At 47.8% G+C, this 12,771-nt stretch overlaps 1 protein-coding gene across 9 annotated transcripts in view; it reads right to left on the reverse strand.

Annotated features, from left to right (window-relative positions):
- ZNF618 (zinc finger protein 618) overlaps positions 1 to 12,771 on the reverse strand; it is a 273,275-nt gene that overhangs the window by 19,298 nt on the left and 241,206 nt on the right. For 3 of the 9 annotated variants that reach the window (XM_054007910.1, XM_054007909.1, XM_054007907.1), the window contains 2 exons: positions 9,460 to 9,648; positions 5,847 to 5,930 (listed from right to left, as the gene is read on the reverse strand). The exons of 1 other annotated variant lie outside the window; for it this stretch is intronic. In XM_054007910.1, coding sequence (XP_053863885.1) covers positions 5,847 to 5,930; positions 9,460 to 9,648 — 273 coding nt within the window. The remainder of the gene's footprint in view (positions 1 to 5,846; positions 5,931 to 9,459; positions 9,649 to 12,771) is intronic. 5 more of the 9 variants (XM_054007916.1, XM_054007913.1, XM_054007911.1 and 2 more) reach the window with 2 other exon arrangements.

The raw sequence follows: 12,771 nt of genomic DNA on the forward strand, positions 1-12,771 counted from the left end.
GCTGCCCTCATGTCACACCCTGACTCTTTCTCGCCTCCAAGGGCACATCTCTGGGCACCACTTCTCTCCCTCCCTCCCTCCCTCCCGCAGCCGTTCCCTGGCAGCCGGGGCTGTGCCTTTAATTTTCAGTGCCTCTTGGAAAAGCTGCATCAGGAGCACTACCCAGAGAAGGTGCCAGTTACCTCTCCAGAGCTTTGTATCGGCGGCTCACGGGACGTGCACAGCACACCAATGACACTGTCGCTTGTCCCACATTGCCCCCACCACTTATGGGAAGAAGGAATGGAAAGAAGGTAAGAGACTAACTGCTAACAAACCAGGTCTCCACCTACAGCTTGGCATCCGGATGGCACCAGAGCACTGTCTGGCACTCAGAGTCACTAATGCAAGTCTGCACAGCCGACAGTCACCAGGAATGGAGATATCCCATCTCCTAGAACTGGAAGGGACCTTGAAAGGTCATCGAGTCCAGCCCCCTGCCTTCACTAGCAGGACCAAGTACTGATTTTGCCCCAGATCCCCAAGTGGCCCCCTCAAGGATTGAACTCACAACCCTGGGTTTAGCAGGCCAATGCTCAAACCACTGAGCTATCCCTCCCCCCTGAATGAGAATATGTGTTTGGACTCATTCCTGGGAGTACAAAGGAATGAAAGAAAAAGGTGGCTGGCTGGAAGAGCCAAAGAGGAGGGCAGAATGGGAAACAGCACATGAGGACGCAATGAGTGGAGGTCAGAGAAAAAGAATGAAACTGGGGGAGACAAAAGAGGTAGCGAGAATACAGAGAAGGAGGGGGGGGGGGGGATGAAACAAGAAAGACACAGTCACACGGTGACATTTCATTGCTTTCACTCCATGGCCTGCATGACAGCCCGTGTTCCAGAGTTCACCACAGATGGTGTTTATGGTGCAGTAGTTGGATTCTGAAATTCACACACTGCTGGGATATTTTGCTCTCTTGACCAAGAAGAAACATCCTCTCTTTTCTTCTCCACCTAAGGCACCAACACACTGAGAGCTGGCCCTGAAAGGCTTACTGGTGTAGTTCAGTTCTCGTGGTCCTAACACTGGTTTGGGCGAGCCCGCTGACACTCTCCCTGCAGCCTGCCAGACATAAGCTACTAACATAAAAGAGACACAACAGCAACGCTTGTCATGATGTAAAGAGATAAGCTGACCAGAGAAAACTCCAGTTTATTTTTGTGAAGGGCTTTCTTAGTTCATTTTAGGTGTTCCTAAAGTTGCAATGCAGATACAAGCTGACTCAACAGAACCCTGAGAGTGATTTGATTTGTTTCAAGGGGCTGGAAGAGGGGGTAACAATGCATCAGTATTTAAAGCACTTTCAAGAGTACAGACAGAGTACAGAGTACAGACTTTCCTAATGCTACCCAGAACAGTCTCCCCTTTTTTCATGTTTTGTGTTTCTTTTGCATTGTCTGCTGCACTGATTTCTGTTCTCCACATTAATTTCCCCTCCTGACATCAACTAATGGCCGCTGGCCATTATCTTTGAAAACTTGTGGCAATCAGGTAGGGTGACCAGATAGCAAGTGTGAAAAATCGGGGCGGGGTTGGGGGTAATAGGAACCTATATAAGAAAAAGATCCAAAAATCAGGACTGTCCCTATAAAATCGGGATATCTGGTCACCCTATGATCGGGGGAGGTCCTGGACAATTGGAAAAAGGCAAATATAGTGCCCATCTTTAAAAAAGGGGAGGAGGATAATCTGGGGAACTACAGACCAGTCAGCCTCACCTCAGTCCCCGGAAAAATCACAGAGCAGCTCCTCGGGGAATCCATTTTGAAGCACTTGGAAGAGAGGAAAGTGATCAGGAACAGTCAGCATGGATTCACCAAGGGCAAGTCATGCCTGACCAACCTGATTGCCTTCTATAATGAGATAACTGGCTCTGTGGATATGGGGAAAGCGGTGGACGTGATATACCTTGAATTTAGCATAGCTTTTGATACGGTCTCCCACAGTATTCTTGCCAGCAAGTTAAAAAAGTATGGACTGGATGAATGGACTGTAAGGTGGATAGAAAGCTGGCTAGATCGTTGGGCTCAACGGGTAGTGATCAACGGCTTGATGTCTAGTTGGCAGCCAGTATCAAGCAGAGTGCCCCAGGGGTCGGTTCTGGTGCCGGTTTTGTTCAAAATTTTCATTAATGATCTGGATGATGGGATGAATTGCACCCTCTGCAAGTTCGCGGATGACACTAAGCTGGGGGGAGAGGTAGATAAGCTGGAGGGTAGGGATAGGGTCCAGAGTGACCTAGACAAATTGGAGGATTGGGCCAAACGAAATCTGATGAGGTTCAACAAGGACAAGTGCAGAGTCCTGCACTTAGGAAGGAAGAATCCCATGCAGTGCTACAGGCTGGAGACTGACTGGCTAAGGGTACGTCTATACTTACCTCCAGGTTCGGCGGTAAGCAATCGATCTTCTGGGATCGATTTATCATGTCTTGTCTAGATGCGATAAATCGATCCCGGAAGTGCTCGCCGTTGATGCCGGTACTCCTGCTCTGCGAGAGGAGTACGCGGAGTCGACGGGGAAGCCTGCCTGCCACGTGTGGACCCGCGGTAAGTACCTTGTAGTTTGAACTAAGGTACTTCGACTTCAGCTACGTTATTCACGTAGCTGAAGTTGCGTATCTTAGTTCGAACTGGGGGGTTCGTGTGGATCAGCCCTAAGTAGCAGTTCTGCAGAAAAGGACCTGGGGATTACAGTGGATGTGATGTTGGATATGAGTCAACAGTGTGCCTTGTTGCCAAGAAGGCCAACGGTTTATTGGGCTGCATTAGTAGGAGCATTGCCATTGATCGAGGGAAGTGATTATTCCCCTCTATTCGGCACTGGTGAGGCCACATCTGGAGTATTGCGTCCAGTTTTGGGGCCCCCACTACAGAAAGGATGTGGACAAATTGGAGAGAGTCCAGCAGAGGGCAAGGAAAATGAATAGGGGGCTGGGGCACATGACTTACGAGGAGAGGCTGAGAGAACTGTGATTGTTTACTCTGCAGAAGAGAAGAATGAGGGGGGGATTTGATAGCAGCCTTCAACTACCTGAAGGGGGGTTCCAAAGAGGATGGAGCTCGGCTGTTCTCAGTGGTGGGAGATGACAGAACAAGGAGCAATAGTCTCAAGTTGCAGTGGGGGAGGTCTAGGTTGGATATTATGAAAAACTATTTCACTAGGAGGGTGGTGAAGCACTGGAATGGGTTACCTAGGGAGGTGGTGGAATCTCCTTCCTTAGAGGTTTTTAAGGTCAGGCTTGACAAAGCCCTGGCTGGACTGATTTAGTAGGGGTTGGTCCTGCTTTGAGCAGGAGGTTGGACTAGATGACCTCCTGAGGTCTCTTCCAACCCTGATATTCTATAATTCTAAACCAAGAGAACAGGTTTGTAGCCTCGGAGCTTTACAACACAACTCTCCTACAGCTGGTCACAAGGTGTTCCGAGTTCTACCTGAAAAGTGACTATAAAACAGATGTGCCAAACCCACGGAAAAAAATGCAGAAATTGGGCTTGTTTTTGATTTAATTGGCTTGTGTGTTGCTTATTGGCTAGTTTTTGGCTTGTTGCTTGTTTGGCTTGTAGCTTGTTGCTTCTTTTTTTTGATGGGCTCCCAGCAAGCAGGGGCAAGAGGGGTGAGAGTCAGGGGTGCACAGGGAGCCCACCATAGTCCCAGACTGCACGCCGGGGGATCTAGTCACATAGGGTGTTGGGGTTCTTAGGGATTGGCTTGTTTTGGCCTTGTTTTGAAATGGGATTAGTTTGATTTTTAGCTTATTGTGAAAGTCACGGTGCTTATTTACCGCGTGAAAGTTGGTAACTGTGCTATAAAACAGGCATGAGAGGGCTGCAAGCTTATCTAAGGCTGCACATCGAATATGCTCATTTTACAAATAATTTTTTTCCCTAACTGCCAGTCCTGCAGCCCCTCCCCCCAATCTGAGAGTCCTTTCCTTGTGTATTCCCCAGCATTAAAAGTTTCTGCAGCCTGCATGCTCTCAGTGACGACTGTGTACAGATTAAGCCCCCTGTGCACGCCTGTCAGTGAGTTTGCGCAGGTATAACTCATTGGTCTTTAATTGACTTTGAGAACAGTTCTGATGATGATGCAGAGGAAGGAAGATAATTCAGCTCCTGCTCCCATAGCTGAGTGGGTCTGCAGGGCTCACAAGAATGACGAAGTAATACACACTGGCTGGAGGTTCCAGGTGCCTAGAGGAATTAGGCACCCACATCCTATTGGCTTTCAAAGCTGCGCACCTAACTGGCGTAAACCTGTTTGAAACCCCAGCTACATATTTTTGTGCTAAAGGCAGGAGATCTGACTCAGGGAGTGGATCTGTCCGGTAGGAAGGGGCCACGTCAGAGAAGTGCTGCCTGTCACGCCGATGAGCCCAGCACTTCATATGAACTGAAAGACTTTACAGTCATTTCTAGCGGCCCGGCTTTGCGGGTCAAGGAGACTGGACACCAGTGACGTGAAGAGGGGCCAGGACCCGTGGGAGCTGCTGCCCAGCTGTTGCAGGAGGACTAGAGAGCACAAGGGCCTGAGACAGAGACAAGTTCAGACTCCTTTGTTGGTCTGTCCCAGAATAAAGTGAATACCCCATTTGTTCAGGTTTGTTCCCCATAGTATTATACCCAGTAGGTCAGTAACAACTAGCTCTCTCTCCAATTCACTATAGCCCTCTGCATAGGAGTGTGTGGGATTTCCCACATCATTCCATTCCCTTTTCATACACTGGTCCAGAGAGCTGTACCAGCTGCTTCAGGGGAAGGTTAAACCCCTGGGATGGATAATTTGCAACCTGCCCAAAGAGGACGTTTCTCCTTACCCCTGGCAGGTAGTGGTTGGCTTATCTCCCAAGCAGGAGGGTTTCTATCCTTTAGCTGTTCAATTCTAGTTAGTGTAACTGAAGGATGTTTCTATTATTCTGAAGCAGCATGGCAGATTCTCAGATCTGGCACAACATGTAGGGCTCTGCTTCGGCTATCATGCTGTCAGGTTATTGAACCTTACATAGAGATGCTGAGATATTTATGAGGAGTCTCTCCAGGTGTGTACCTTTAGCTCCGATCTCGGAGAATAAGAGGGGCTGTATACCACTCTGAGGGAACTACCGGCTGGGGCAGAAAGAAGTTCCTGCAGGAAAAGCTCTACAAACAGTCAAACTAGGGGCGACTGTCTAGGCTGAGGGTTATGCTTTGTTGCTGCCTTTTTAAGTTACTAACAGAAGGAAGCCCCAGGAAGAGGATACAATTGAGTCCTCCCAAGTGTGTATAGAATTTGGTCAGAGCAAGGTGGGATAGCGACATGCTCCCCCATTTGTCAGTTGATGCCCTGATCCAGTGGGACAGCTTATAATGAGCTCTGAGACAGCCTCCAGGTACAACAAAGTTACCACATTCAGTATCACTGAGATGTGTAATGTGCAAAGTGCCATTATATTTATAATCCTCTGAAACCTCCAAATAGAGCTGCTCTGTGAAAAATGGCTTGGCTTCAGCGAGACTTGACTTGTATACCGACAAACAACTAGGCCTACTTTACCTCAGGCTCCCCCCAGCAACATTAGTCAGATCCCCTATGTCTGTATCTTTGTCTCCAATTTTAAAGGCATTTGAGTCGTAGACCCACTTATCACAATTCAAACAGACTGTAGGATGGCACAAACCTTGGGGTGATGCTGAGGAAAACACAGAGTAATTGAATACTTTACAGACTGAGTCTGCTAAATAGATAATTACTTTAATCACAAGTTAATTCAACTTCTGCCCTGCCCTGGGGATCGTAAATGCCAGCAGGAGGGAGTGAGCACACTTACCACTAGAGTTTTGGGAGCTGCTGTTTGTTTCTTCAAAGTTGTTTTGCACTTTGCCTTCCACTCTCCTACTGAATGCGCTTTCTGCTGGGTGGAGAACAAAGGGTGATGGTGAGTGATCAGTACTGGACCCAGGATTGCTCAGCGGGGAGGCAGAGGTCATGCTCCTGTGCCATGTAATCTCAGACCCTGAACAGAGCAGAAAGGTCTAATCCCCCATCTCTGAGGCAAAGGGCCAGATTCACTGAAGGGGTAACAGGCAGATATTTTTCACATTGCCTTCTGGCAGAGGAGGCCTGGATGGAACTCCTACGGAGCCCGTGAACACCACTTCTGACTGGACCAAAGGGACTGTAGTAGAGTGATGTGAAGCATTCCCTTTTATCTTTCCCCTCCCAAGGGAATGAGCAGCTCTCACAGCCTATGGTACAGGTGACCAGGCCTGGGGATGAACCGAGGCTCTCACCATGGCAGTATAGAGACACCACCATTAAGCCGCTATGCCTGGTCTCTTTTTGCATTGTAATGAATAACTGGCATTCTCATCTTAAGCTTCTCCCCAACAATCTGCACAGCAGTCTCCCCAATGGAGGAGTGAAGGATTATTTGGAAGCCCAACAGTAATGATTCATGAGAGCACCTTAGGGGGTAACTAGAAACAATGCAAGGTGTCCCTTCCCTCTGTACCCATAAAGTGAGCACATTCACTGCACAAGGAGACCACCCCCCAGGGACCCAGGCTCTGATTCCCTGCAATGCGCTGCCAGCTCTAGCGGCAATCCCCAAAGGAGCTCAGCACATACTATAGGAGAGAACTAGCTCTAACAGCACGTGACGATATCCTGCAGCAACGGCCATGAACCCTGCAGTGTCCTGGAGCCTTAATGTACAGCAGAACCTTGCTAATTCACACATCCCATAACCTGCAGTCTCTGAGCACAGAGTGAACAGTGAGGTCTCATCTCATGCATACGTCTTTGCTTTTACAATAGTGTTGCAGTAAATACACTGCCCTAGATATGAAGGATCAATCATAAATATTTAAAACTAAACTACACTTGCCAAATCAATGAGCACCGTCACTGCCTGGATGCATTATTCTGGCTTTGTATTTAGTTTATGTCCTAATGCACAGAATTCGCAGCTCTCAACGGGTCTATTTTCAGTGTGAACTAATGAGGCTCTGCTGTATTTTCTTCAGGGGGTGGAATGGATTTTGTGGGCAGAGAAGTTGCAGGGTGAAGTGAGGAAAGAGACCTGAAATTCAGGGGTGACAGGGTCAGAAAATTCCCTTTAATATTGATATTAGATCCTTGGAAAGTTGAAGCATCAGAATTAACCCCTGAGATTTTCATAAACAGACTCTGGCTAGCAGACGCTTCATCCTGTTTTTTGCTGAACTGTGGCTGCGGCTAAGGACCTGCTCTTTGATTCCAGCCACACCTGGATTGCATGTGGCTGCTGGTCCACGAATAGGGGCCACTCAATTCCCTAGCCTGGGGTCAGACAGCTATTGACTGGCTATGCTGTTACAGTGTTGAATTGGTGTGAAGCCCCTGATGCTCTCAAGCCGCTCTGCTCCCGATTTTTTAAAATAAAGGAGAGCAGGACAATGTTGTTTTCTAACAATTCAGTAGTTAAGTAATTATTACTAGCACTAGTTGTTAAACTCCAACGATCAATAAAGAAGTGTTAGGAATGCCAGCGCTTTGTCAGGTGGCGCAGTGGGACGAACAGACTGTATGATACAATGGGGTAACCTTTACCGGTAGAGACCCAGGTTCAAATCCTGGCTTATGTCACAAATGAAAATGAGCTGGAGGCCTCTGGAGATGTATGAAAAAAATATAGTTCCCGTGGTTTGGGTTTCCGCTCTCTCTTTTTTGTTTTTTTCAGACTGACAACAAGAGAAACAAGCTGGTCCAATATTTTTCCTTGGACTCTTTGGGGTATTCCCACTTTAGCAAACCTTTGTATCCAAAGCAAAAAGTCAACCAAATCTTGAATCCGGAGACAACATCAGGAAACTACACAGGTCCCATGGGTCGGTATCTGTGGAAAACCCCACCCTTCTGGAGGCTCTGCAAGGATCATAGAGGGTTTCCACTATGCTCTGGGTCCCACCCTGACCCATTTGGGAAAGTCTTTGACTAACTGGGGCATTAGAAAGGTGTTGCCTCAGGAGAGGATCTACCTGGACAGAGTTTTCGGCCAATGTACTTGTGCTAGGAGTCCCAGCAGCCACTAAAATTCTCTTAGGACAAGACACTGGCTGGAAATACACCATGCACCATTCCACTGAAGCAACCAACTGGACAAGGTAAACCCTGGGTTTTAAATGATTTTCTCCAGGTTCAATTTGCAAGGCTCAGGCTTCATGTAATATCTCCCCCCAAAAAGGGAGAAAAGGACTTGTCCTGTTTACCCAATTCATTGACACATTTTTTGAATAGAAAAGGGAAAAATCTCTTTCCAAAAAAATCTCCCAGTTTTTGCCCTGATGAGTCCGGCCTCTGACGATTAAGGCCCCTAATTAGGTTCCTTTTGCTTTTGTAATAAACGTGAAAACTGGACGAAGTTGTCACAAGTTTAGATAAAGAACAAAAAGTCTCCTCCACTCAGACTCCTAAACTATATGAAACGGACAGACCTCAGTTAGTAACAAAATCAATGAAACGTATACGGACTGCCATAACAATAAGGAATGTCAGGACCAATAAGCGACTGTTGTTGTCAGAAGACAGGTCACTCCTTGCAATTTTGAGGTAGGGGCAGATGTGTGTGTCACTAACAAAAATAACCTAAGCATTGTTCTTGTTTAAAATGCTGGAAAGCAGAGGTCTCTCTCAACACAGCTCATCCTAGGCATCTGCCCATGCCAGACATTTCAGGGATGATTTAAACAGACATCTGCCTGACTCAGATATAAGAAGTTGGTTAACTAGCCATACTCCAGTATTACAATGTAGAAGGCCAGTTATCCAGACATCTGCCAGTTCCCAAGATTTAAGAGAATGCTTCACTATCCTATGGAAATGTGAACCCTACATCTCAGATCTTTCTTTTTTAAATTCTAATCACGACGTTTCTTTTTTCCCATCTTATTTAGAACAGGGGGGCAGGAAAGAAGGAGACAGATATTCAAACTTGATTCTTCTTACGTGCCTGCTAATCTCGCTGCTGGAGCCCCTTGGTTCCCTTGGTGAATGAAGCACCGTTAGAACGTGTGTACGGCTTCCCACTCAACTAAGCAGCAAGCCCCGAAAGCAACATCTTGAGGCTAAAAAAACCTGACAACCCACTAAGCAAACCTCACTCAGGAAGCTCTCCTCAGTTTGTGACACCAGGATTTGAACCAGGGTCTAGTTTGATGCTTTTTAATAAGGTTTAATTTAAATGATAAATCTGGCACAATTGGGGATGGGAGGAGCTAGGTGATTGCTGATTTTAATGATCATTTGTATAGTGCCATCATCTTAGCTCCTTCCTGTGATTGCTTCTCTGGGACAGCCTTGATGGCAGTGGATTTTGAGTCCAGTGAAGGGCAAAAGGCAACCCAGGGCAGGAGTGGGCGCTAAGCAGGGAAGAAAGTCAATGGTGTAAAGGCAATTGGTACCTGTCGTGGCCTTGCTTCCTGGGGATCCAGAATTTGGAGCGCGGAACATCTGGGATTGGGATGCCGGTGGGATACCGGACGGGGAGCGGTGCAGGAGGGTGGAACATCGGATTATGGAGGCCGGTGTTTTTTTGCCGGATTGGCTCGCCTGTGTCTTCACTGCCACGAAGAGTGGAGATCGAGAGAACTCTGGATATGAAGACTCAGAACTAGTGCCAGGATAGTCAGTCAGCTCCCAGAATCTGTGCCATCTGGGAGGATAGCTTTCCAATAGTCATGCTTGTGATTCCCTTATAAGGGACCTGCAGCAATTGTGGATCCACTGAATCCCATACAACATAAACGGATTTCCCCACTCACCCAAAGGGACAGATTCTTCAAGCATATTGATTTTACTGTATACCTTTAGCTGCTGCTTGACCAATCCAAAACGGCCAGGAATCCCACTACTACCCCTCCCGCACCGCCAGACACACCCAGGACATCCAGAGGGTCTATTTGTTTGAACAGGGACACGCTGTGAACAGGGATGGGGTGTAGCTGCATGTTTATGCTTCACCTCTGAGTTAAACAGTTTCTGGGCAAAGCTGGCTTCTAATTTGCTTCTTTGATCATGAAATCTAGAGGAATTTACATTCTTGCTCCCTGAGCCTTAAATGCCTCCAAGATTTTGGAGATCTGTGTCTGCCTCATTTTTCCCTCCAATTCGGCTGACTTTTTTTTTTTTAAAGGTATGGGAGTGGGGAGGGAGGTGAGCCATGAGTCAGATTTTCCATTCTATGAGTCAGGAGGGGTCCTTTGGATGCCATCTCACGTCAAAAGAGCTGGCGAGATGTAGCCAAGTTCTGTGCATCACTGGGGCTACGTTCTCAGAGTGTTACCTGACGTACAGGGAATCTCTTTGGTACCTGCAGTGAGTGGGGAGGATCACCAGTAATTCTTAATGCCTAAACCTTGGGAAAGTCCTTTGGCACAGGAGTCCATATCCAGACACAAAAGTTTTTTTTTTTTAAATACTGAAGGATGGGGCAACTTGATAATCGCCCCAATTTCTCAGCAATTCTTTTCAATTGAGGTCTGGACATGGCTCCTGTAGCCAAACATCACTGTGCCAAGCATCAGCCAGAGAAGGTCATTAAATAAGAAGGTTCTCTCCCTGCCCCTCGAACAGAGCTCGTTATTACTTTCTATTCGCCAAGAGTATGAGGGACCCAGTGCATTGCCTCAAGACTGTAGGGCTGACGCCAATAACTGTGTAACAGGATTACTGCTTAGGGTGTCTCTGCAGGCTCCCTGCTTTCCTCACCTCAGGACCCTTTAAGAACTCCCAAAGGCTTTCTTTGGTTAGCAATACCCCTGCCTTGGACTAATTTAATACCAGAGCCAGTTACAACAGCCTAGAGTCCCAAACCAAAGTCCATTCCAACAACACAAAGGAAAAGTCCATACTTAGCTCAGGCATTTTCTCCCACCCCCAGGACTCTTCTTCCGTCCCATTCTGATTTCTCAGCCAGTCCCTCCAGCTCTCCCTCGCTGGGGCTCTGATGTTCAGTCCCAAATGTAGTCAGGGTTTCCTGTCCCCTGCTCACTGGGCTTTGCCATCCAAGCTCTGTGGTGACATGGCCCTGCAGGACTGCCAGAGCATAGCTTCCCCCTCTTATTGCAGCTGCCTTCTGCTCGTCAGAGGGAACTGCCCGATTCCCCTCAGAGGAGCTCATCACATAATCAGGCTCTGCAGACTGGACAAATCACCCTATTACAAGCTGCTTTCTACATCTCAACAGCTTAAAGCAGAAACAATTCTCCAAGGTAAGGGACTCCCCATCTGTGAGCTAACATTACAAAAGCAGAGTGAGGAGAAACTCCCCGCAAACCAGTGACTCCATCCAGACCTGGGACGTAGGCTCATTTGCACAGACCTGAGCTGGTGGATGCTACAGACCCCATACGGAGCTGCCCTCTCCCTTCACTAATTTACTCTTTGCCAGCATCTGAAAGTTATAAACAAGGCGCACCTCACACAAAGCACCCTGTGCACGAATACCTCAAACCCATCGTCGTGGTTTGCACAAATCCCGGGGGGCATTTCTCTGAAAGGTGAATGGGCGTCTGCAGAGGAGTTCACTGGTGGCTCTACTCCCGCTTAGGCACAGACCGTTCTGCTCTGCTTGGGCTACGGCCAGCTGAGTAGGTGGGGACTCGATTTTGCTTTCCAGGCTTCAGTTCAGCCCCCATGGATAATCCTGCTGCAGCTGCTGCGGAAGCGGCAGTAGGGATGGTTTCCTGCCTATGTCTCACCAAGCAGGGGTGGGCGAGGCTCTGTGGCCTGCGATGTGCAGGGCGTCAGACTAGATGATCATGATGGGCCCTCTGGGCTTAGGGTCTATGAGCATCCCCAGGGGCTGTTCTTGTCAACGGTTGCTTTGTTCCCAATCTCTACCAAGTGAAAGCAATGAAAACCCGCTGAACGTTCAGTGTCAGGATCATGCAGGGCCATCCCAGGCCCCCCTGCAGTCCAGGGACTGCCCTCTTTGTGAAACCTGAATGGTGACGCCTGGGCAATCTGACAACTCCAAAGCAGATTTCCCTTCCCTGTATTGACACTGGCCAGTGTAAACGGATACGACGTCTCATCACACATCTCTTGAGGACACACACATCTACTTTTTGGCCTCAGAGTATCATTGTAAGAGTGGGGCTTACTTTACCCCCCTTCCTCGCAAGCTGCTCAGAGGTGCTGCTTCAGATTCAGCCAGTGAGGGCTAGGGCAACAGAAGCTACCGCATCTGAAAATGGATGGGCAGCCAGAATCCTACGGGTCACAGAGCATTATTTCCAGTGGCCTGAAGGATGCTTCAAATTTGTGACAAAAGGATCATTTTAGTCTTAGAGACACCGAATTGCAAATTCTCTCTAAAGTTCAACTCTAAGCAACAATGCCCGACGACTATATGCAGATAGGATCCTGTGGATCCTTTGCACATCTCCTGAACACACACAGAACTGGAATCCACGGAACTCACTGCCACAAGATGTCATGGTGGCCAAGATTCAAAGACAGATTGGACATTTATATGGATAACAAGACAATTGAGTTATAATAGTCAATGCTACAAAAAGAGTGCTGGAAGGCCTAAGCTAATCTCTAAATATTAGAGACCAGGGTCAGACCTAATGTCGGGGGCAGGTTATCCCATAATTGCCCACTGTGGGATTTCTTGCACCTTCCTTTTATGCATCTGGTGCTGCTCACAGTCACAGCCAGGAGACGGGGCTAGACAGACCATGTGCTGGATCCAGTCTGGCAATTTC

Source organism: Malaclemys terrapin, chromosome 17, assembly GCF_027887155.1.
Source record: "Malaclemys terrapin pileata isolate rMalTer1 chromosome 17, rMalTer1.hap1, whole genome shotgun sequence".
Taxonomy (NCBI): Eukaryota; Metazoa; Chordata; order Testudines; family Emydidae; genus Malaclemys; species Malaclemys terrapin.